Here is a 26748-nt window from a genome sequence, read left to right as displayed (position 1 = left end):
TAGCAAGAAGCTCATTTTCATACTTTAAGGAGTACACAAGTTTTTTTTTCCCAGGTGGCTATTCCCCAATCTTCTTGTTCTTCTGCTCACCTCAAAATTCCTTCATGTCTCTCTCTCTCTCTCTCTCTCTCTCTCTTTCTGTTTTTCCCTCCTTCCCTGCCCCTTAGTTGTCAACTTATCACAAAGCTACACATGTGGCACCAAAATTACACCAGCCTGCTGCGGCACACCAGTCAAGTCGTACAAATTACCCATGAGGCCAAGGGGCACACATCCCTCCATTAATTGCTCAGGGAGGTTTGCATATGGCCGCTGGAGTGATGCTCATAGACCACCTTGCTCAAATTTTGTCTGTGTGTAATGTGTGTGTGTGTGTGTGTGGTGGGGGTTGTGGTGAGACGGGGTAACACGACAGGTGGGCCTTCATCAGTGTACTGGCAGCTGTGACTGTGGCAGGTTTGTAATGGGTTGTGTATGTGTGTACATATGTGTGTGTGTGACTGTATGTGAGGCATCTTTGGTCACAATTTGTCCACTGAGAGAAAATGTTGATGTGTGTGTTGCTCTAAGTAAGAGTGTGTCTGCTTGAGTTTAGTGTGTGTGTACGTGTGTACGTGTGTGTGTGTGTGTGTGTGTGTGTGTGTGTGTGTGTGTGTGTGTGTGTGTGTGTGCGCTCAGGCCTGGCACTGGCTGAACTTCCTAACTAACTGGGAGGGGAGCAGGTGACAGTTACACTGAGGGAATGAACCAAGATTGCAAAAAACTGCCCGATTAAAAATCTGAGAAGTGGAGAAGTGGTGGAATCCAAACTCATTTCATCTCCGACTGTCATTCTGGCTATATCTGCCCCATAGGTGTGTTCATAAATAGACACGAGCAGGAGACGGATGGAACAGGAAAGAGAGACGAGGAAGCGAGCCAGAGGCCAGTTGGTTGGCAAATTAAATGTGTTACACAGCAATCGAACAGTCAAACTTTATCAGCTCTTTGAGTCTTTGCACGTTTCATAATTCTTTTGCTGAATTGCTGTTGCAAAATCACACATCGCCAATCAAATGTAATTGTGAAAAAACTGTATAAAACAGTAGCCATTTGCACTCCTGAAAATTTCAGGACGGGCTGCTCCTTTGGTTTATGTTTAACACTGGTATCTAAAACAATGGCCAGTTTTAAAAAAAATTGTAAAGTCCCAGACAAAAAAACAACTATTCCCTGCTAATCAATTCTGTTTCTGTTGCCTGTCAAAAGCTACTCAGGTGTCAGTTAGTGAGGTGAGACTGTGGTTTAACTGGTATTTACAAGTAGTTCCCCAAAGACATCTGTGTGTGTGTGTGTGTGTGTGTGTGTGTGTGTGTGTGTGTGTGTGTGTGTGTGTGTGTGTGTGTGTGTGTGTGTGTGTCTTACCTCTCCTCCGTTCACATACTCCATAACGAAACAGAGGCGGTCTTTTGTCTGGAATGAATACTTCAATGACTGCAAAGAGAAGCACACACATGAACATAGACAGATATTTGTGTCTAAATAGTTGTATCACCTTTTCAGTCCATTGATTTTTATGCCTGTCATTCTGTCTAATTGTGAACTTGCAATCGTGCTGTCACATGTATTCAATCTTACAGTACTAGCCAGAGGTAGTTAAAACAGCAGGAGGACCAAAACATGATCATTTATGTCTGTGTTTACTCTTTCAAAGAAAGAAGGTTTGTGTGTTTTTCTTTGGAGGGAGAAAGCTGCTAAACAAAAGAACAGTTGCTCGGTATCTCTTTGTGGCTGCAGGTGCAACACGGGTAAACTCAAATATGAACTGTGATTGCTCTCACAACAGTGTGTGTATGAACATCGTGTAATAAAAATGAGTAGCTGCTAAGGTGTGGATGTTTACATCAAAGGCTAAGTGTATAGTTAACAGATGCACCCGTTAATGTAGAACAATATGGTTCCACACTCATAATTAGCCTCAAGAGACTCAGTTATGTATGGGATCAATATGCTGTGTGAGTTTGTGTGTGTGTGTGTGTGTGTGTGTGTGTGTGTGTGTGTACGTGCATGTGGCATTCACTTCTGCAGATGTCAGTCAATTTGCATACATAAATAAGTCTAAATTTAAACAGTGTGTGTTTTGTGTACATGAGGTACTTACAGTGAGAAAGGGGTGTCTGGTGTTTTTAAGCACTCTGCTCTCTGTGAGTGTGTGAGCCACCTCATCCTGCACAGAGAGGGTAAAAACATTTTCATTTAAACAAATACATGAGATGGCAGCTGAAGAGAACTGCATGAAATGCATTAAATACACAAGATACTGACAGCAAACACTGGATTAACAATTGAAAGTAGTGAGAAAAGAAAACTTGGATATAAAAGTTGACCAATAGATGAACAGCCTCTGTACTAACCTTGGCTATGATGACTTCTTTTTTGAGGATTTTCATTGCGTAGTACTTCCCGCTTGCCTTTTCTCGGACAAGAATCACTTTGCCGAAGGTTCCCTTTCCGAGAAGCTTCAAGTAATCAAAGTCACTCATTGTCTAAAGATATAAAAAAGAAGATTGATGTCAGGGATTCATCCATGCTTCAAGTTTATTGGTTGCTGTTACTGCTTAATATTATATTTTACCATAAGCAGCCTTCATATAATTCAATTTACAACATGGAATATTTTATAAAATAAAGTTAATTAAGTGAATTGTTTTACTGTCCCTGTTGAATGGCACCTGTCACTCTCCATGGTCCAATCATTTTTTATCTAAAACACAGTCAGGTGTGAACCTCCCCCTGACCACCTGATATTTCTGACATTTCTGACATTTCTGAGTTACATCATTCAAAACCTTTGTATTATGGGATGTAATGCACTGTAAGGGGATCTAAGTTTACTTTAGGTTGTGTGGTTAATTTGTGTATTGTACTGTGTATTAAATCCACTTGTATCATACAACTGTGACACAAACTACAATTACAGAAGTTATTTTGTACGACTACTTTTACTTTCCAGAGCTCTTTAAATTAAGTAAAACACTTAACGATCCTGGTTGTTCCAGTGGCGATTCAGTGCTAACACAGAGCTTATCTGTGAAGACTATTTCCAAAAGGAAGGTAGTCAAAAGGTGGTCACCTATTACATGACAATCAACACTTATTGTACAGCAGCAAATACATATTTTGTGTTCAGTCTGTTAGAGCAAGTATGTGATTGTGTGTCTGAGTGAGTGTCTGTTGCTGTGTGTCACCTTTCGTTTGTGGTGTGTAGTGGAGATGTCCATCTCCTCCTCGACCATGTTGTCGATGTTGGAGGTGGGGCTGCACTGGATCCTTTCCTCCTCTTGTCTCTGGAGCTTGTCAGCCACCATCTGGATGGCCTCCGTCCACTCATCTCTGAGTTCACAACACAAAACAGGACAAAAATATAAACTAACTTTAGATACAGATTTCTTTGATGTTAGCAAAGTCATGGTTACACATGAAACAGTAAGTTGTTTGATAGTATGTTTGGCAACTGTTACATTATCAACTTATAATTACAATAACTAGGCTATCAGGTGCCCCAACTTAAATACTTTATGAGCAAAACCAAAATAAAACATCAAAACACCAAAACATAAATAAAAAACAGGTTCCAGCTTCTAAGTAAGATTTTTTAAAACTTTAGGGGGGGTTTAACTTGGGACAAAATGATGTCGCTTCGGCCTCAGGGAAAATATAAAAGGGTCTTACAGTACTTTCGGGCATTTTACTGAACAAATGATTACTTGAGTAAATTATGGGCAAGTGAATTGACATGGACTTTGAAGTCAAGAAATTTTAAAAACACAGTTCCAAACCACACCAAAAGTGACAATTGTGGTACTTTCATAAAGAGAAAGTGTAGAATGTAGTCTTTATAATTAAAGAATCAGTATAACAATTACCTGCAGTCCTAGTCATAATGTTTGCTGTTACTCATTAAATCAACATATTATCCAGATACAGACTCAATAGATACTGATTATACCAAAAGGTTTCAAAGGGCTGTGTGTCAAAATTCAAACTGGCCATAAACTGTCCAATGGGATGTCTGGTACACTTAATGAAGCAGGTATTTAAAGGCACTAAAATGTTTTCAATTAACATAAACACCTTTTTGTTTAACAGAGAGGAAACATGGTCAACTAGAGAATCAACCAAATGAGCAATGATCATGGAGCAGAACTAATGCCCACCAGTCTGTGCATGTGTGAGAAAGTGTGTGTGTGAAAGTGTGTGTGTGATGAGGATGAGCTAGTGTGTGCACAAACACACACCCATGTATTAGATGGAACAATGCAGTGTTGTTTGGTAACATTGTTCCTCCCCATTGACTTTCCATTAGCGGTGTTGTTCAACATCTGTTGAGATAAAATCTGTATGAATGTGTGTGCTCAAGTGCTTGTGTGTATGTGTGTGGTCATCATATGTAGCAGAAGGCCAGCCATGCATCAGGATGAGTAGAAATGTTAACTCCTTAATGATGATGAATATAATTGAATGCTTATATACAGTGCAGAGCATCCCTCTGCACGGAGAGGAGAGGAGAGGAGAGGAGAGGAGAGACTTTTATTGAGTTTATAATTGTAAATCCCCTTGAGTTTATTTTAGCAACATTTATCGACTTTATTTTATCAATATAAGGTGAAGTTTTTGAACACAAAGTGAAAATCTTTTTGCCTAAAGTCAGAAGTGGGCTAAGATAAGAGTTCTTCTTTGATTTGGTTCCCCACTGATCTTCACTCAAACAGTCTTAATCTTGTGCTACATGCAGGGGCTACATGTTAGCATAAAACACTGCAGAGCTTGAACTGAGGTGAACCAAAGATGATATTCAAATATTCAGAAATCCTCGGGACTCTGGAGAAGCAAGTGAGGATTTACAAGTGCTCCCTTTCAAATACACTTACCCAGTGTAAGCTGTGAGGAGATCATAATAATGAAACCTGTTTGACTCCCAAACGATCACCCTGGTGTCTTTTGTTTTGTTTTGAGTTAGATGCCCATATGTTTCCTTGAGGGATCTGGAAGAACATCCATCTGAACTTAAACAGAGCAGTGTGTGTTTGTGTTTTTTAAGATCTGAATCCCTTTCTACTGCAAAGACTTCTGAGCCTAACCTACACACAGCAAAACAAGGGCAAACTCAAGTTACACTCCTCGTACAACAATGGAGCACTCAATTTGTGGCACCCATGATGTGCGTGTGTGCGTGTAGCTACATGAAAAGCAATGGGAACTCTCTCAAGGTCAGGCAGCAGATAAATGCTCCCTCTCTTGGTTTGAATGTTTTTTGTATAATGAGGTTTTTTTTTTTTTTTTTTGCTAATGAGAGATAATGGGCCTGCCTACAGTCGGGCGCCTTGCCAACACGTGCCACCCTCCCTGCTCACGGCTGGGACTGTGGTAGCTGGAGCTCTGCCAGCTCTGGTACAGTACAACAGTTACAGTCTCACACACACACACACACACACACACACACACACACACACACACACACACACACACACACACACACACACACACACACACACACACACACACACACACACACACACACACACACACACACACACACACACACACACACACACACACAGAAGAACAGACACCCAGTTGTGGCAAACATACTTCTTTTGAAGATTTTTAAACTTTAATGATGCACACATTTCCACAGTGAGCACACATCTGGAGCATTCAACATATAGATCTGCATATTCTTTAAAACATATTTTAAAAAATCAATTTAAAGTTATTTACTGTACGTAAACTTCAAAATGTTTTTTTGTTGTGTAGAGGCAAAACTATTATAAAGCAATATAACAAAGACAAAGTTGGACAGACAGCTGTAGCACTCACACACACATAAAAAAACACACAAACTCAAAGGATGCACAGAAGCATCTGTGGTCTTCTGGGCAAAGCTGTTCATTTTCTGGAGATAAACACCTCAGCTCCTCAGAAAGGAACTGAGCAGCTGGAGAATTTATGCCAACGCTACTTGAAAGGTCTCCTTTCCACTCGGTCTCTCTCACCCTCTCTCTTTCCCTCAGACACACACACCAAAAATACACATAGACTCTTGTGTACAGTACACACCTCCTCAAACATGCCTCTGCCCTTGATGACACTTTTATCCAAATCATTTCTATATCTGGATTAAGTATGTTTTATCAATGTATAGCCTAGTGTCATGGTATTTTTAAAGCTTACAAGTTATTTTACTTTCTTTGACTTGAGCAGAACTTGAACATAGTCTTTCAATATTCTTCCTTAATACATACAAAAATTCTAGTTTAGCAAACCCAGGCACAGTGTGTCTCCTGCTTTTTATGATTCTAGCTCACATCGGATGGAGTTAGAAAACACTGTTATTGAAATACAGTATTTACTTTTTTACTGACCAGCAACGACTTGAAGACAGATGAATGCTGTGGACCAATAAAAAAAACTGACCTCTCATCAGGCGAGTCCACGTGAAAGGTCCTCTCTATGACAGTGGTCCACTGGAGGCAGCGTATAATGAAGGTGTTTGGCTTCGGCCTCTCTGTTTTCATAAGCTGACATTCTGAAACAGACAGCCAGAGGTTTAGTGTTGTGATTAATGTACAGTAACAACAATGTCTTTACAGTTGAAAGCTCTAATGTGGTTTGGTTTTGCACTGATGAGCTGATATCTTGTGGCATCATATGAACTGCAATCTTATTATAATTTTGTAAATCACTGTCTTGTCTTACCTCAAGTAACTTTTCAATTTGGTTTGAATGCATTGGAGCAAGTCCTCTTACAATATCTTTTTCTGTCCTCTTTTACGTGTCAAAGTAGGAAAAGCACAGATTTATAAAAGATGAAATGCTCAATTCAGGGTCCTTGTATTGTGCCTGTTGGTTCAATTTAGGTCTGAAAGTGGCAATTATTGTTATTTTGGAGTGATCTGTCAATTACCTTGATTAGTTGATTAGTAGTTTGTATCTTTAAAATATCAGACAGTTCTGAGAAATGTTGAAAGACCAAGATGACAAAGTTCTTGTTTAGACTACATCCTAAAGATATTTGGTTTATAGCAGCTGAATCTAAGCATCCTGGTTTCTTAAATATATGTAGACTGATCTAGACTGATCTCAATAACTTCAAACACTGATGCTTATAATGAAGGTGCTTTCTTGTGCCAAGGGACATTATTTGTTGCAGCACATACGCATCTGGTGAAAATCTGGAGTGACACTTTTCTGTGGAAATGGGAAATACAGTAGGCCGTTATTACACAAATGCATAATACAGTACACAAACGCAGAAAAGTACGCACACAAAGCCAGATGGGGCTGTGAGATGGCTGTGGGAAGGAATGCATCTTCATTGTCCCTCAGCAGTGTCTCTGCTTATGGGGGACAAGAGCTGTTGTAAAAGAACATAATGATCCATCTTCTGACCCCTCATCTTGCCCACTTCTTATTTGTTAAACATAAATCAGCCTCTGTTCTCCTTCTCCTGTTTTCACCTCCCTCCTGTTCTCCTGTTGTCTCCCGCCATTTTCTCCTCACCCTCATCTGTCCTCCACTATGTTCCTCTCCTCTTCCCTCCTCTCATCCTCGGCCTACACATTCTTCCAATTACTTTCTGTTTAAGAGTGGTACAGCACAGCACGTCACGGCTCAGCCTAAATTTAGACAGGAAGGTTAATGACAACACGGCTTGGGTCGTACTCACTGCACAGTTTTAATGTAAATTCAAACATACACTCTCACACACACACACACACACACACACACACACACACACACACACACACACACACACACATAACTTTCTACCTGGCTTGTGAACATTGCATGCTGTGCTGCCAGACACAAGGTCATGCTATGGTTGATGTCAAATAAACACTCACATCCACACATGGACACACACATAAACTCACACCCACACACACACATGCTAAAGTGATATTGAAGTTTAACTATTAGCTGAAAATGGGTTGTTTGCCACAGCAGGCAATTGTGAAATCTTTGTGGCAGTTCAGTGAGTGAATGTGAGTTCATGCTTCTGTGTGTGTGTGCGTGCGTGTGTGTGAGTGAGTGAGTGAGTGAGTGAGAGAGATAGAGCGACAGGCTTGTATGTATGAGTCCCTCTGCAGGGAACAGGGCTGTACCATCTCTGTTCCATCTGACCACTTCTGCTGTTCATGCACACATAAACACTCACACACACACATAAACAAACACACACACACATAGGAGTATACACACACACACACATGTAGACACACACGCCACCTGGCCTCCCAGCTTTGGGCAACAGATGTGGCAATGCCAGTGCTGTGCCAAGCAGCCGGGCCGGATGTATGGCCTGGCTTGTCCTCTTCACAAACTATTTTCCTCTCCCCTCTTTTTCCTCATTCCTCCGATCCTGTCTTCATCTCCTCCTCCCTGTCTGTTCAGCACTGATGATCCTCCTCTCCCCCCTCCTTTCTTTTCCCCATATTTCTACAAAAGTCTAACACACAAATCCCTCCATCTCTATGTCTCTTCTGTTTCTCTCCACCCTAATCATCTATCCATCTCTGTCTTCTCTTACGCTATTTCCGTGAAGGGTGGATTCTACCATTGATCATTTAACTGTTTTAGTCCGCATTCTCACTTATTACTAATCCTCATCCCTGCCACCAACAGCCCTCACAACACTATTCTGCAGATATCTTTCACAAAGCTAGTCAACTTAAACTTCCCACAAAAAAAAAGGGTTAACTTGTACCACTATATTCCTATCTAACTAATTGATTATAAATCAATTAAATACCCATCATTGATGGCAAGTCAACAACAGGACAACTGATGTGCAGCATTACATCATTAACTCTGAAAACATGCAAGTAAATACGTCGACATCTGCATCAGGCCTTGTGCCAAGTTGTGAACACCAGCTTAGCACCAATCAGATTATGTTTAGTAAATTAATATTAATGAACATGTAATAGAGTATACAACTTAACAACATGTATTCATTTAGTAATTAAGCGACATATGCTGTATTGTATACTGAATAGTGTTTTTATCTGTCCAGCACAAAGGTGGATGCAGCTGTAACAATATGATGTTGTTCTTTTAAATTTTCCTATAATCAAACTAGATCATGTTTACTTTTTCAAATATAAGCAATCATAAGAGTTCAACAATGCCTTAACTATATTGTATAAAATTGATGGTAAGACTATTTAATAAGTGATCAAATTTCCCCTAACCTGGCTTTGTACTTTAAGGCAGATGTTGACAGATTTGCATACTGTATGTGTTCACATTGTTTCTATTGACAGAGTAACAAAACCATAATTTCACTTTGGGTCTTGCAGCCCAAACGTGATTATCATGTCTTAAATAATCAACACCTTGTCACAAAGCTTTATATTCTAAAATTATTATTACCACTTTTATTATTGACATATTTTAATGTCACATCTGAATGTTAGGTCTGAATCTGTAGACTGAGTATATCATAGTAAACCCATAAAGAGAATAAAAAACACAATTGAATTGATTTTGCCTGAAGTGTCACGTTGCTGTTAGCTTTAGCCGGTCAGATTTAATGTCAAAGACCATCCTGTGAGTGGGTTAGAGTCATTATGGGACACTGTTTAAGGCTGAACCATTTTAAACCCATCAGTTTGAACACCTGGAAAGTTTAACTGCCAATTTGCATTTATGAATGAACAATGAGGGGTGATTGTGGTAGTAATGAGACTGAGGTACATTAAAATTAATCTTGTTAACTCATTAGCTGGTTAATTAAACATGTCAATGACAACACAGAGCTTGTTAACCAGGTGCAGACAGATGATATACTGATAAATGGTTAATTAGAGCCTTCAGTGAATTCTGTAAAGCACAGTGATGCTGTGAAGTCTGATGAGTGACAAGGTGCTTTGACACATCCTGACACAACTGATGCAATAAAACTGTAGTACCATTTAACTGTGACTCCCTGTAATGAAGGCACGTGAACATTTTAGTAACATCTCATGGTACTTTACAAGACAGAAGTGTTTTGAAACAGCACTAAATAAATCACTAAGAGATCAAAGGCTAATATATGTTTATCAACTGAAGATATGGGTTCAAATCTCTGCTCAAGTATCCTAAAGAAGAACAACAGGACTGAAACCACTGAAAAATGTTTTCCTCCTAACAGATATGCTCCCTGCAGGGGTTAAATACAGCAGGTGTTCCAGTACTATCATCATCACTATTATTGATGACACACCATAGAAGTGTGCAGAGTACATTTGTGCCGTGTATACCAAAAATAGGCAGGTACTTGCTTGTCCCTGAACTACATAATAATGATCAAGATAAAACCTAATGAATCACCATTAAGGGCACCAGCTAACTAAAATGTGCTGCCAAGATTGGGAACTATAACCAGACATGAGTGGACTTTCCAACTTAACATTGTGGTTCTGTACACATACATTGATGAGATACAGATACAGGAGGATTAGGGGTAGTTGATTTTGATATATGTATGGCAGGTGACATACTTGCTACAGAGAAGTTATTTAGGGGGTAGGGCAGGTCGGCGTCCTGAGGTTTCTCTTTGTAGCCGATGAAAGAGCCGTCTGTCTTCAGCAGGAAGTAACGTGGCCGCCAGTTCTTTATGTATTCACCTGAAAATAAGATGGACACAAAGACAGGGAGGCAAATGTAAGTCAAATGTGTTTATTCAACAGAAAATGGTGATTCTAAGGGAACACAGCAAAAAGTGTTAATGGTGATTATGATGATGATATAATATTAATACATATCAGTAATGATGATGATATTAATAACAGATTTTATTCCCTTGACAGATGATAGTCTGCCTGCTCAACTCTCATCTGTCCAAAGTGAATCACACACATGTTGTACACAATCTAGTATACATAGACACACACACACACACACACACACACACACACACACACACATACACACAGCAGCTCTATGACTCCCATAATGCTTGCCAGATTCAGATCGGATTATCATGTAAAAAATGACAAAAACATGTTTACCACACAACAACCAAACTGTCTCTGCCAGAAACATCATCTGGCTGATACATGGGCAGGTGTCGAGGTGATGACCTTTCTAGCTAACACACACAAGCGCACATATACACAGGAACACTTGTGCACAAACCGATGGTCGCCAGGAAAGGAATAAGATGGAAGGAGGGATGAGATATGATGAGAGCAGATGACATGAGATGAGATAAGATTACACATACAAAATGACACGTCTTAGACCGCAGTGAAAAAATAACATCTGCTGAGCAGCTGGTGGCAGAGTATTACCCAACTGGCTGGCACAGACTGGCACAAAGGTGGCACCACAGCTTTATCAGATGACCCGCTGCAGGATTACATGAGTGTCAAACATTTCCACACCACAGAGGCAGATAACACCTACTGGAAACAGTAGATATGCACACAGATTACAGTATACGCGTGTGTTGGTTCACACTTGGTAGGAAAGAACAATGAGTACCAATATTGGGATGAAACTGCACACATGCGCAAAGGTGCTAAAACAATACTGAGACGCACGACTCTGCTGAAAGAAAGTGACAATCTCGACACTTACAAAAGCTGTGTAAACATTTCACTTTCTCTTTCGACTGAAATAAGCACAGAAGGGCACAAATGTTCCCTACATCTCAACCTCTTTTTATCAACCGGTAATTCCTTGACATGCACTCAAGACATATACACACATTGGCACCTTGTAAAGACTGAAAAACAAAAATGCAAATGTGCACACACACACACACACACACACACACACACACACACACACACACACACACACACACACACACACACACACACACACACACACACACACACACACACACACACACACACACACACACACACACACACACACACACACACACACACACACACACACACACACACACACACACACCTTTCCACACAGTGCTCGGTAACAGCTCTGATCACCTTTCTTAGGCTATTTCGCTAGGAGATGAGGCTAGGCTGCGTGTGTTATGTGTGTGTGTTCTATTTATGACATCCATTTAAAGCGGAAATGACAGCAGGCCGTGCTCGTTAACACGTCGCAGAAAAACACCTGCTCCGCCGAAGGGACCGTGCGACTGCGGGGCCTGCCGGTACCTCTTGGTGGTGCTGGTAGTAGAGGTGTGTGTGTCTGTGATGTGTGGTGATGGGGGGTAGCAGCTGATTTGAACCACCACACAGGAACAGAGGGAGACACAGATAGACAGAAAAGAAAAAGCTGTTGGGTTCCGGTGATTCACAAGGATTGCCAGATCACACCTTTCCTCTATCAGTCTCTATTTTCCTCTTTCTCACAAATCCACCCACTCTACCCTCCACTCCCGTTTCTTCTTCTGTTCTCTCAGAAACAAAGCATCTTCTTTGGAGGACTCGATACTGATAAACAGAGTGCTGTGAGAGGGACTGGATGGGAGGGGTGGGAGTAGGGAAGGGGGGAGGCATAAGAGGAAGAGGAAGGAACACATTTATGAAAAATAAAAAGCCCAAAAAATGAAAATGTTAAGATGAAAGGAATTGAATTATGATGAAACAGTGTGCATTTAAAACGAGAAAATAGGTTTGCATGCTACTGTATTAGTTCAACATCTTTGGTGTGATTTTGGGGTTTTTCCTGTCTTTCAGAGAATGAATTTTAACAAATTACAAACTCTACAAAAGCTCAAACCAAAGGTGTGAAGGAGAGTTTAAAGACACGTTGTGTAAGGCAGTATTCAGTTGTTCATTGCTTGTAAAATATTTGATCTGCTTTATAAGCACATAAACATTTTGTTGCTTTGATTTATTTGTTTTGCTCCTTTTCTCTTTTTTTTTACGTCATATGTCCATTATTAATGTCATTATTTCTTGATTTTGTACCCATGTGTCAAACAGAGAGGAAGGAGTTCATTGGAGGGGGAAAAGAAGATGAATGTATGTATCTCCATTAATGAAAATAGAAATGTTGGATCATTAACAAATCTACTGATAATAAATTCAGTTTTTATACACAGCAGAGGACAGACACAATATATTTAAATCTGTATGGTGAAAGACAATAATATCTATATAAAACGTGGATTATATTAAGGGTTTGCAAATATTGTGTCAAAACTCTCGAGACTTAACTTTACAAAATTGTTTCAGGCAGTAGTTTGAGGTGTTGGTGAACTTGATTTCAGTATTGTACAGCTGTTCCTGTAATTGTGTTTAGTATCTGTAAGAACCATCTCAGGACAACCTTTTTACCTTCACAGTGGACGGGAGGAGGAGATGTATTGACTGACAAAATGGATGAGCATAAACAGAAAGTTAAACTGATAAAACTATTATAAACTGGCAGTGATGACTGGCTTGCTGGTCCAAGTCCAGTCATTTCTCTGAGTCAGTTTCTAGATGAAGTGTCCAACCAATGGAAGCCTGTGGTTGGCCACTTCATCGCTCAGCTGTCCAGTACAACTGAAAACATTTAAGCAATCCTTCTGGCCAGGCGAGACAGCGTGTATATGTGTGAGTGTCTGTGTTTGTGTGAGTGTGTGTAGACGTCCACTGGGGGGCGGGGGAGGGGGCAGCCAGGGGTGGCACAGACGGAGAGAGGAGATGGACAGTTGTCCACACATGGCGTTCCAAACAAACACAGGCATGCGCACAGACACACATGCACGCACACACCCCAGCACAATTCAGTTTCAACTGTTCCAATCCTCCGAATGATCCAATGGTGTTCTGTCAAGCTATCCCGTCTTGGCCCTGCCTGTAATGAGTCCAGCGAGCTCTCCCACTCTGGACAGCTTGTCTGGGGAGCCACATGTCTCTAGTTTGGACTGCTGGAGAGAACAGAACAGCCGGTCTCCTTCCCACACCATCTCTCTCGGACTACTCACTTCAGTTTCATTTAGTTCTCTGCACAACTTTACTTTTCCCTTAAGGCCAATTAGTAAAAACTACACTACACAGCCCTTAAGACAACAGGAGTCTGTTGTTTCTTGTTAGAACGATGGGATATCAAAAGAACATGACAACGAGGGTGATCTGAAAGATGTAACAAAAAGAAGGCATTTAGGTGGATAACATAATATGTTTTGAAGTGTATTTAACATCTGTGCCGAATGTGTAAAAAACACAGATTTCTAAAGGGTTTCTTTTAGTTTAAAATAGTAAACATTTAAGGACACACCTAAAGTATTGCCTTTGTCAAGTGTTTGCCTAAAAATGGGTCTATTAAAAGCAAAAACCCAAGAATCCCAAAAATCTTCCAAGTCTCTACCCCTCATGACCCTGTTATGTGCTTTTTATGTATAGGCAACAAATTCAGGACTGAAAAGCAAACTAGACTTCCTTTAAAAGTTATTTTGAAATCTTCTAGAAGTCATAAATCTAGCTGGCACATCCTCCAGTTGCAGCTTGTGGATTAAGCAGTTAGAGACAGAGATGAATCAGCTGTGACTGTGTCCGTTCCAAGCTTTCTGATTGGACAATTACAACAACACACCGACTAACTGCCACTCAATTAGCAGACTGATTAACCATTCATTTCAGGACAGAGGGGGAAAAGGTAGAGAATGAGAAGGAGGAATGCGGAGAGGATAAATGAGATAGGTACAAATAGTAAGGCTGAACCTCAGCCGGGAGAAGAGAAATGAGACGCACTTGCACAAACTTTACTTTCTCTCTCCATCTCTCTGTCTGACACATGCTCCTTTAGGATCCCAGCACACCTCTTCTCCTCTGTTTTGCAGGGAAGCCACATTTCAGCACAGAGCAAGACAGACAGACAAAAGGAAGGAAAAACCTTAATGAAAATTAAAAAAATAACTCCATAACTATGTGAGCTCACCAGCCATTTGTTAATCAACCCAAACAGGGATTTAATTTAATGCTTTGGCCAAGGCTGGAGCTGATATGCAGATGGCGCAGGGACGGGGCTGTGTGACTGGCACTCTGGGAGCTGGAGGGGAGGCGGAGGGGGAGGATGTGTAGGAGGGGAAAGAGGATGAAGAGGGTGGAAGGGAGGTTGTTCTTCATTCCTGCACATACACAGCAGCTCACCGACAGTGAGTGGAATGTGTCGACTGGCCACCTAACAAACATACATGCTCTAAAATACACATACACACATTCAGTGTTCAATAGAGTAACAGACAGATTGGCTCACATGGAACAAAATAAAAAAACAAGTTTATAAAACTTTGCTGAAGGAAGTAAAACATATTTTGGCACTGATCATTTGATAAACAGCAAAGGTTTTGATCACAGATAAACCAAGTAAGTAATTTAAAATCTAAAAAATGACAAACATTTTTCTTGATGCTGTCTCTTGATGTAACAATATGTCTCTGTTTTTAATCATCATAACTTGATTTGAGCTTCCGGTAGGTCAAACAGGAAATATGGCAATGTCACCTTGGGCTCGTAGAGCTCGTAGTAGGCAATTCTTGATTGTTCTCTGACATATTAAACAGATTGTTCTGTTGTAATAATAATCTTGTGACTTTGACTTGTACTGCATAGCTTTATTTAAGTGAAACAGTTATAACTACAGAAGTAAATGTTATAAGTCTTTATAGACAAAGTCCAATGACATGCAGATTACTAATGCACAGCAGTATAGAGTAGCACTAAGAACAACGGCAGACTACAGTCAGCTTAACTGACTGGCTGTTTGAGCTCATCTCATTCTAAACAAAGGTCATTGCACTTCCAGACACAACAGTCAGATAAGTGTTTTATGTGTTTGTGTGAGTGAACATTAGCTGCAAAAATTTGAGTAAAAGCAGTAATGCATAGAGAGGAGACAGAAAGATTAACTAAACATCATACATCAGGAAAGTAATCGAAGGAAGTGAAGAGATGGGGGAGGTGAGTTAGTGCAGCAGAGGGGACAATAGGGGCTAAGAAAGTCCGAAGTAGTGTGGTAAAGCTTGAGGAAAAATCTGTCTCAGAGTCTGTCCATGACAATGCAGGCCAGCAGTGACTCTTACAGGTTATGAACAATGTTTAAAAAAACACATAAGGGAAAACCTATTCACCATTTTTTTTAGTTTGCAGTCTATTTTGTTGGATGGTTTATTCACATGACACGTATTTATAAGGATACGTTTTTGTGCATAACCCCAACCCCAGCAGTTCTAACTCCAGTCTTCTCAGACATCTTAAGGCGAATCCTGGCTCTACCAAGCCAATCCAATTACAGTGAATTAGTCTCATTAGCACATCGGGACTGGACTGTTGTTACTTTTGGTGTGTGTATGTGTGGCTGTGGGTGCTTAAAATACCACTGACTGACGACATAACAGAGTTCCTGTTTGTGCTACCTGCAAAAGTTCACTCTGCCTTTTCTGGCACCTGTGAAATGGTCATGAAAGACTTAAACCAGGGGTATAAAGAAAATTCAGTGTTGAGAAAGAAAAACACCAAAGAGTTCAATTTAGTCCAATGGCTGTATTTAACAGTTTAGTGCTGGAGTAATTTTGCATGGCCTTGGCTGTGGAAGGAGACTTTTAGAAGCAGCCGAAAAGGAAGAGAGGATACTAGAGAAAACGAAAAGAAGAACACGAACGAGAGAGTGAGTGGAGGCCTCGGCGTGGCTATGGCAGTGACAGAGACTTGGGACAGGGCAGGGCAACCAGGCAGCCAGATTGAGTGGAAACCCATGGGAGTGTGGCCATCCCTTGGGGGCTACTAAGAGATTTTGTCCAGCCAGCTGCACACACACGCACGCGCGCACACACACGCGCGCACGCACACACACACATTCATACATACATACATACAGCCCTGGTGCCCCTCTGCTCCAGCTGGTATAGTAAAGGAATGTGCACATACAGAAAATGCATTTATATATATTCCTTGTTTTTATGTTCTGTTGTGAAATGTAAAATAATTCACACTATAACCCCTCTATTCTGCTTTATTTTTGTCATGTAAACTCTTGTAATTTGTCAATTGCACTTCATTTAAATCCACTCCACTCCTGTAGTACCACTACAGTCCAGTAGATGGTGGTGGCTCCCTGGAGCAAGGTAGCACTGCTGTGACAGAGCTGGACAGTGAGACAGTGACTGACAGACACAACAGCTAAGACGCCACTCATCCTAATCCCTTTAAAAGCACAAGACAGTATTGGTGGTGTGCGTGTGTGTATGCATTATTTATATGTATACGTATCTATGTGTGTAGATATAAAAGAACATGAAGGATATCTATCTATCTATCTATCAATCAATCTATCTATCAATCTCTATCTGTACATAGATATAGATATCTATCTCTTTCTCTCTCTCTCTCTCGCTCTCTCTCTCTCTCTATATATATATACACACATGTATAGATACAGATACACAAATAGATATACTGTATATATTTACCCACACAGGTGTCTGTTTGGGAGGAGACAGGGTCCGTTGCTTCCTAAACCACACTAGGATTAGTGCAGTGTTAGCATGTTAGAATCTTTGCTGGAGGGCTGCTGATCACCACCACCTGTGCAAGACAGGAGGCTGTGGCTAACCAGCCACCCCCAGCCACATACACTTACATATGTAAACATATATGTGTAGTAGGTGGGTGAAGGTTACTAAGCTACAGCAGCTTCAATTTTACTGTTTTCTGTCAGATAAGTACAATTATTTATTCCTTTTTTTTCCAACTTATTTTGAAGGCCATAGTCCAGCACGTTATGTGTGTGACATTACCAAGTGACGGGAGACTTGGCCAAGTACAAGAACATATTTGCTGCATAGCACATCAGGCATAAACATAAGGAAGTACTCTTGTGGAGTAAGGAAGTAGTCTTGTGGAAGCTGGTTAGGTCCATCTAACTACATCAGCTGTTATGCCTCAAAGAACAAAATGGACACTGTGAGATTTATGCCTCGACTACTATTTTTTTTTTTTTTACGCTATATGAGACTGCTGCACTTTGGGAATTCAGGTCAAAACAAATCACAGCAGCCAACTCCACTGATGTAAATATTCTGGTAGAAATAGAGTATAATTTGTTTAGTTTCATTACATGTTTAACATAATGATTACTTTTGAAACAATGCCAGAGAAGCAAATCTCTACAGATGCACTGTTAACTCAACAGCAATTAACCTCATGCACACTTCATGCAAATTGAGGCGCTGTTTAATTACCAAATATTAAGCCATTTCATTGTATTTCAAAAGAAAAGAAGAAGATATTTAACAACAGAGTGTAAAATAAGATCCAAGGATATTATTCAAAGATTTAAATGTATGTGTCTGCCCTGCTTGAAACGTTCCTGCTCTGTGCTCTGCTGTTCTCGTTCTCTTGATGGATTCTGTTTTAGGGTTTGCCAAGGTAAGAGCATCATTTTATCAAACCGTTGAAGCGTATTTCCAATATGTATATCATTTCTTAATTTAAAGGGGCTATATGTAACTTTCAAAAATACTGCGTTTGTAGCGATACCACATTAGGTCCACGTTAGGTGAACTGCACCAGTAACCTGTTGCTCGTTCTCCCTCTCGTGCTCGTCATACGTGCTCGTACGTACACAAACGAGCATCATCATCGGCCGCAAAACACTGGATATTTACCGGCATAATGTTTACAGAGGAGGTAAGTGGTCATACACATGTGAAAGTCTGTGAAGGAGTCTGTGTGTCTGTATTCATTCTACATCCTACAAACGACAGTCTCGGCAGGCACTGGCTGAGAGCGGGAGTGTGTGATGAGTTTGTCCGTCTTTGAGAGCTCCTAGGGTGGATAGAAGTGTGTGGAAGGCAGCCTCTGGCTGTGGAGGTGAAGACCGGGAGTGTGTGATGAGTTTGTAATGTTGATCTCTGTAAGCGGAGTGGCGTGAGGAGGACGTTGAGAACGTGCATAAAATGTCACTTCCTGGAGCTTTCGCGGAAACTTTTTATACAGGCAACACAGATAGACAAGTGAACATCTACTTTTTCACATCAGTTAACCATTCGCTGATTAATGGGCGATAAAAAAGCGATTTATACATGTAAAAAGTTACATATAGCCCCTTTAACTGTTTGTTTAAATTACATAAAAACATCAACATGTCATCTCTAAAAAACAAAGAATTCAGCAGAATGGCCGAGTAATAATGAAAGTTTGGTGTAATGATGCTTAGTAAGATACAAGACTTACATTCCAATATATTGTAAAAATGTAAACAAGCAGTCATTTTGCAATGAATTAAATCTTAGTAAGAAAATTCACTTTATGCAACAAGAGCAAGGGGGCTCTGTAGGGGGGTTTTGCATTCATACCGGTAGCAGTGCCTGTAAGACACATACCATGGCCCTACTTTCTGCATAGTCTGAGCAAAGGAACTACATTTTCCCATTTTGTTTCTGAGAATTCATACAGTTTCACAAACCATAAAACCCTTTATATTAAGCTCCTGCAAGGGACTGTTATTCGATCTACATGACCCTTACACATAAAGCGGTACATCTTAATTCTTAGCTGATTAGGGTCTGTACAGGTGTAGTGCTTTCTTAAGAAAAGTCTAATTTTCAGTCACTTTTGATCTTTCTGGTAGAAAATTTAAAATTCTATTCTGCTGCACACCAACCTGGTGGCAGGGCTAAAAGCATTGACTTTACAACTAGTAACTATATACAACTATAGTCAGTGTCTTCGTTAATGGTCTCCTTTCAAATTTTAGTTTCTACAGAGGTATAAATCTCAATTGCAGTTTTTTTTCATAACCAGCTAAAATCTCCTCACACAAGCTTTATGCCTATACATATTTGCTGACATAGCTTATGTGTATCAATATTTCATTCAAGTAACTATTACAATTTGTGAGATTTTGTGATGAAATAAACTAGCAAGAACTACCTGACATTTCATTGACTTCTTTTTTCATTCAGTCGCTGTCTATATTCAGATTTTTCATTCATAATGACACAGACGAGTTGGTCTCTTAGAGAACGCTCATTTAAGTCCCTTATTCATATTCAAATTGTTTTTCTGTCCTTCACCTCATTGGATGTAAAACCATCCAATCAAAGGAAGAGAGTAAGGCAGCTGGACCAATCAGTCAATTAGAATAGCTGTTGATCAGAACAAGAAGGGGAGGGCCAGGAGAAAACACAGCTGTCTAACTGTTGCCTAACAGACAGGCAACAAGGAGTATATGCATGCGTGATAGTGTGTATGTGTGTGCGTGTGTGAGGGGGAACTTAACCAGTTCAGCCCTGTCCAGTTGAGCAGTAGTAAACAGGTGCAAAGCTTTGTACATTAATGTGTATGTGTGTGTTAGTCATTATTATTCCAGAGTGGTTGGCTCTGTATTATTAATTCAGATATGCTGGGCGGCAGCTGGCGTTATGGTGTGTGGTTGTTTGTGTGTGTGCGGACAACAGAAGACTGCCCTGATCCTTTGTTAACCCCCCTCCACACACACACACACACACACACACACACACACACACACACATACACTTCTTTCCAAGAGCACCAGAGAAGCATTGTGCTGCACAGTTTCCCCTGCCTGTAAACTTGTATACATACAAACGCTCAGACACAATACACTACACACGACATACACACAAACACTCAAGCACCATAGCCTAACCCAGCAGGCAAGAGTAAACAATTAAGTACTATACCACAACTACTGTCAAGTGCATCCCCGCCCCTAGCACCCTCCTATCAACACACACACACACACACACACACACACACACACACACACACACACACACACACACACACACACACACACACACACACACACACACACACACACACACACACACACACACACACACACACACACACACACACACACACACACACACACACACACACACACACACACACACACACACACACACACACACGTCCAGCCGTGCCTCATTCTAAAGGTTGCATTGGTGCACTGAAGGGCCGACAGTAAGTACTCTCCAACTCACTAACTGCTGCTCCCTGCTCTCCCCTCTGTCCTGTCTGCCTTTCTGTCTCTCAACCTGGACAAGTGTTTGCCCATCTGTCCATCCAGCTGCATTCACAAAAGGCATGCTTGAAGTGATAAATTCAAATGCTATATAATATACTACTAAGCTTATGCTGCACACATGCACAAACTCCTGAAAACCTCCTGAAGTTTTCAAGGTGAGCGGCATGTGCAAACGCAAACAGTGTCAGGGTAAGCTATGGAGCCCAAGGTGACATATATATATATGTATTTAAATGTATATATTTTTTAATGCATGCAGGCTTTCTATTTTGCGCTCGTCTTTATAAATAGCACATGTGACGTCTTTATTAAAATTAACCTGTTTTATACATCTTAATTATTTAAAGAAATCAAACATATAATATTACATATTCCCACGGTGGCCATGTCACAAGTCCAAAAGCTAAGCAAATCTGAGCAACTGTTTTTATTTCAAAGCTTCCCAATTGATGAGAAAGTACAAAGCAATTGATACTGAAAATCAAATTTACTGATTAATATATATGTGAAATCTGCAATAATTTTGGTTCTCTCTGAACTTGCCTGTCTAGCCCTGGCCATTTCCCAGGTCTATTCAAACTCATGATATTGTGTAGAAACACTCAAACCACGAAGCAATATAAGAATATGGCAGATGTTCATCCTTTTGTTCTTCTCCATTCTCCCTCTCCAACTCTTCTCATATAGCAGCCTGCCATTGAACCTTGTGTTCCTGCCTCTATGCTACAAGACATCTGCACCTCACTCACTGTTTCTTTCTTTGTCTTTCCTCTCATCTTTCCTGTCTCCACACAAGCATGCACAGATAGAAGTCTTTTATTGATGACAGATGGCAATTCAACAATTGTACACCATCAGACTCTCAAAACATACACACACACACAACACTTGCACACACACAAACATCACCTCCTTGTCCTCCTGTCCCTTTTGTGCCCAATCCCCTGTCAGATGTCTTGGTTCGTTTCTTCAGCTGAGTGTATGCAATTGTGTTGTGTGTGTGTGTGTGTGTGTGTGTGTGTGTGTGTGTGTGTATGTGTGTGTGTGTGTTTGTGTGTGTGTCCTTCTTTACCTTGCTATTAAGCCCCAATTTAATGAGAACTTGGTTAGGTACAGGCCCCAGCCAGTGGACCATATGGGGGACATTTAGCCCCCTCAGATCGTTGAGCCAAGCCTCACTGACATGATTACCACTGCAGTCCGCTGCTCTACACTCGTGTCAGATTGGGGACGGGGAATTTTGTCATGAACAGCTAATTAGTAACTGGAGATTGGCAACTAGAGACAGAGGGGGCTGAGGAGGGTTGGAAAATTTCTGTCACAGTTTGGTCTCTTCTTTTTTTTTTGACAGATAATGTGAAACATGTAAACATAAAAGAAAACATCCATGCCAAACTGCATCATGCTTGTACACACACATAGCATTGTTATACAGTGAGTTTATGGATGGTTAAAGACAGATACACATTTGTCCACGCCTTCCTCTGTTGGATCATTTGCTGTGTGTGTACTCTTCACTCTGTAGTTACAGTAACCCTCAGTGAATGTATGCATTTATTCACGGCTCACATTTGCAGTGTGTCTGTGTGGCACGACAGACTGAAGCTAGTGGCTTAGTTAATCCTGTAAAAGACAGATTACAGGTGGGAAGTTATAAATAGACTAATTGTCCCTTTAACCTGGTCACATGACATCAGCATGTAGCTCAACCATTAAGTCCAGTATAATAGTAGTAAAGCAAAACTAGAAGAAGCACATATTTACTGTTTATAGTCTCAAAAAACAACCAGCTGTTTTAACAGGTTGTCACCAATTTAAAAAAATAAAAGTTCACTGTATCTTTACTTCATATCTGGGTGCTAGAGCAATGGCAACTTTAACATCCTCATCACTATTTATTAATGATCTTACTTGTAGTTACAGCAACAACTATACGTTTTGCAGTTGGGAAAGCAATATAATTGCTGTAATAGCACTATACTTAAGCAAACATAATAACATGTAAGGTTACATTAATTCCATACACGTGTTAATTCTTCAGGAGTGAAATATTACCCACAGAAGCTTTTTTCAAAAACATATTTAACTGCCTTTTTACATAGACCCGCGGGTCGGGTAGATATCACAACACTGTCCTCGGGCTGGGCCCTTGATCATGCATGTTTGTTTGAGCCGAGCGGACCGAACCAAGAAACGGAGAGTGTGGAGAGAGAGTAACACACACACACAAGTTCAACACAGGGAAACGGTCACATGTAGCAGCTGATAGCGGACGTGGTCCCCAAAACAGCAGGTTCGGCAAAAGGGAAGCAGTTCTTATCAGCAAAGTATCAGACAGAGAAAGGCAGAAGCCAGGTCGGAACCAGGCAGAGGGTCGGAAAGACAGACACTGTGCAGACAGTCCAAAACTCTTCAAGTCCAAAACCGAACACAACACTCTGAAACTCAATTCTGATTGTTGTCACAAACAGCCAATAACTGATACCTGCATGAAAGCAGATGGGTTGAGAGTGAACAGATCAAAGACAAAGCAGCGTTTGAGATAGAGAAACCTTACACAATTCAACTTGTTTCTGTGGCAAAGTCCACAAAAGAAATAAAGTATATTTCAAAAGACTGTAATTCCTATTCGTAGAACGGGTCTCCATAGCACCCCTTAAACGCTGCCTTCTTTTCCCTGAGACTCTGAACAGGGATTTAGCAGTATTTATCAGGAAACACTATGTTATGATTTTTCAATCGATCTGCGGCTCACATGCGGCCCGAACCATGGGGGGTGGTCATAATGGATCACTGATCAAGCGTGATAGAAATTGTAATTTGTTTTAGACCATATGAGCTTGGATAGTCTGCCTCTATTTAACACACAACTAAACTAATTAACAATGGTTGGTGGATTCCCAAATCTCTGCTCACCTTTGCTTAATAATCAAGCAGGTAAGCACTGTAAACATGAGTTGTTGGCTCTGGTTTACATTACTGATCACCAAGCACTATCTGCCTGCAGCAGCCTTGAACAGCTGCTGCCTTCATGCTCTCCACATCATCTTCTGTTACAGAGGCAGCTCTCTGAAACTGATTCTGTTCTATACGTCAGGCAATACAGAGCTTTGTGCTACAGTAGCAGAGTGAAGAGAAGAAAGGACATCAATGATGTAACTGATGTTTCAGTGCACACAATTGTTCTCCAGATGCCATTGGAAACCAGATGTAGCCCACTATCGACCATGGAAGGTGTGATGGCCCCCGCTCAAAACCATTGTTCCTGTACAAAAAAAACGAGAGAAAAAAATAACTCTGGCTACGCTAACTCTTGCTGTTATTGTTTGCCTGCTCCTGCACAAGTCAAGTCAAGTCACATTTATTTATAAAGAACATTTAAAAACAGCAACAGCTGACTAAAGTGCTGTACAATGCATTAAAGAAACAACATACAGGAGTTCACAACATCCACAAGAAAGAGAGAAATATATATACACATACATATACATAAATAAAGAACATATATATATATAAGAATAAAGAAAAATAAAGAAAGCAACAAAATAAAGAAAGCAACAAAGGGAACTTGAAAGAAACGGTCTATTCAGGACCAGAGGACTCAATTGCTAACATGTAAAAATATGTCTTGAAACAGGACTTAAAAAAGTAAAAAGGGCAAAAAGAACAGCTTTGGTTTTTGACTCATTTAATTGTAGGAAGTTATGGGCTATCCAATCTTTTATGTCTTCAATGCATTGTGTAAGAGAGGTGAGTTCTGCAAGATTGTTTGGTTTGACCTGTAGATAAAGCTGAGTGTCATCTGCATAGAAGTGGTATGACGGGTTGTGCTTCTGGATAATTTGACCCGATGGGGGCATGTATACAGAGAAAAGTAAAGGGCCTAGGATGGATCCCTGTGGTATCCCACAGGTCAGACCAGATTGGGAGGATGTGGTGTTGGTTAAGTTTACAGAGAAGGTTCTGTTTTTCAGATATGGTGAAAACCAAGTCAGGGCTGTGATTTGGTTTAGCTCACTAGCAGGAACCAGGTGTTTTCTTCAGCTTGGTGGTGGGCACCAGTAGCGACGGAGCTGGACCAGGGGATTGTGGTGTCATAATCCACGGGGACCGGGCTACCAGTCTTTTCACAAACCACTGAACTGGAGGAGCTCAGGAGAGCCAGCTGTTTAGCCTGAGAATAAGCTACCTCCCAAAAGTCCCAAACAAGTTTGTCTCTCTGTTTGACTTGAGCCTCGAGGCGTGAGATATTGTTTTTCAACTTTATGAAGGTAAGATTGCAAGACTTGAGGCACACCGCCATACCTGTAGTAGGATCAGTCCATAAAACAGCATAAAATCAACATCAGATTACTAAAATCCTTTGATCTGCTGACAGATAGGAATGTAACTAGACAGCACAGGTGCAGATTTTCTGTGAAATGCGATTAAAAAAAGGAATAAAAACCTTAGTTAATAGTCAATATCTGGCAGAGCTGCTATCGGGTACGACACGACGGCATGCATGCGTGTATCATGTTTTACAAAATGAAAAGGGTTCAACAAGTTAGGTAACAAAATAACGAATCATACAATCAGCATCACAGGGCTCGACATTTTAACTGGCCCACTGGCCCGGATGAATGATTGATAGAGTCAGGGCCAGCTGATTGCATGTTCAGCTGTTAAAATACTGCCTGAAAAAAAAAATAGACTGTAACACATTCTCAATTTCACAGCGCTTTCCTGTCATACCAGTGTTTTGTCAGTAATTTTTTAAAACTAATAACTGCTATAGCATTAACGTATCATAAGTGCTTGTGCGCGCGCATGTGTGTCACAGTTGAAAGGCAGCCGACGGCTTCACTGCTGTCCCTCCCGCGAGCGCGCTCGCTACTCTCGAATTGTACACTCGCGCACAGATTTTAGCGCAGGTTTTCTCTGATAAAAAACATGTTTGGTAAAACGTTTTTCAAACCATAAGATCCCGACAAAAGCCGGGCTAAAATCTGCATTCAAAGGGAAAAAATCACCGGAAGAGTCGAGAATGACAGCAGGGCATGACGAAAACTGAAGGGAGAAAAGTTTCAGCCACAGTGACAGACAGCTGGAGGAGCTGGAACACGCTGCAGCTTAATTTCCACTATAAAGTTAAAGACTAGATCCTGGTAAAGAAAAAAGTTATTCACAAAGCATCTTAGCCCTTAAGAGAGCTCCTAAAGTAAAGATCTAAGGATGAAGAGTTTCTCACAGAAGAAAGAAGGATCAGATTAAGTAGACTCTTACAGTTACCAGTATGGTGAATACAAATATATATATAAGAAAATACAAAATATTTTTACAATTACAGCTCAATTAATTAAATAAAAGTTGTAATTTACTTTTGCATCAGAATGGTTCAAGAGTAGCCTAAATTGGTGACTGTTATTCTTCGAATCAAAAGTAATGTTCCTGGGCCAGCGGTTACAATGGTCGGGTCAGTGATCATTGAAAACCAGTGGCCTGGAGGGCTTAATGTCAACCCCTGCATCACATAATAAATATCTGCCAAAATGTAAGACTGAGCAATTCAAGAATTCAAGAGATTCTAATTTTCAGCTATTACTGGAATATAATTAATTCTGTCACATTTGGTATTTACCTGGTTGGCAACTGATGCCTGTTGTAAGTCTGAAGAAATAAGTTTTTATTTCACTATAATAAAGTGCATCATACTAGAGGAAAAAACTGTTTGGAACAGGCCTTTATACAACTTAAAGTAGCAATTCCCAG

At 40.5% G+C, this 26748-nt stretch overlaps 1 protein-coding gene across 6 annotated transcripts in view; it reads right to left on the bottom strand.

Annotated features, from left to right (window-relative positions):
• The window catches only part of akt3a (v-akt murine thymoma viral oncogene homolog 3a), a 58774-nt gene that overhangs the window by 16425 nt on the left and 15601 nt on the right, over positions 1 to 26748 (bottom strand). For all 6 annotated transcript variants that reach the window (XR_009673276.1, XR_009673278.1, XR_009673275.1 and 3 more), the window contains exons 3-8: positions 10530 to 10655; positions 6457 to 6568; positions 3228 to 3372; positions 2394 to 2525; positions 2141 to 2206; positions 1405 to 1473 (exon numbers count right to left, since the gene is read on the bottom strand). Coding sequence is in view for 2 of the 6 variants with exons in the window: in XM_061040081.1 (XP_060896064.1) it covers positions 1405 to 1473; positions 2141 to 2206; positions 2394 to 2525; positions 3228 to 3372; positions 6457 to 6568; positions 10530 to 10655 (650 nt within the window). In the remaining 4 variants the exon portion in view is untranslated. The remainder of the gene's footprint in view (positions 1 to 1404; positions 1474 to 2140; positions 2207 to 2393; positions 2526 to 3227; positions 3373 to 6456; positions 6569 to 10529; positions 10656 to 26748) is intronic.

This window comes from Labrus mixtus, chromosome 6 (assembly GCF_963584025.1).
Source record: "Labrus mixtus chromosome 6, fLabMix1.1, whole genome shotgun sequence".
In the NCBI taxonomy this organism is placed as follows: domain Eukaryota; kingdom Metazoa; phylum Chordata; class Actinopteri; order Labriformes; family Labridae; genus Labrus; species Labrus mixtus.
This window is presented reverse-complemented; position numbering and strand designations above follow the sequence as displayed.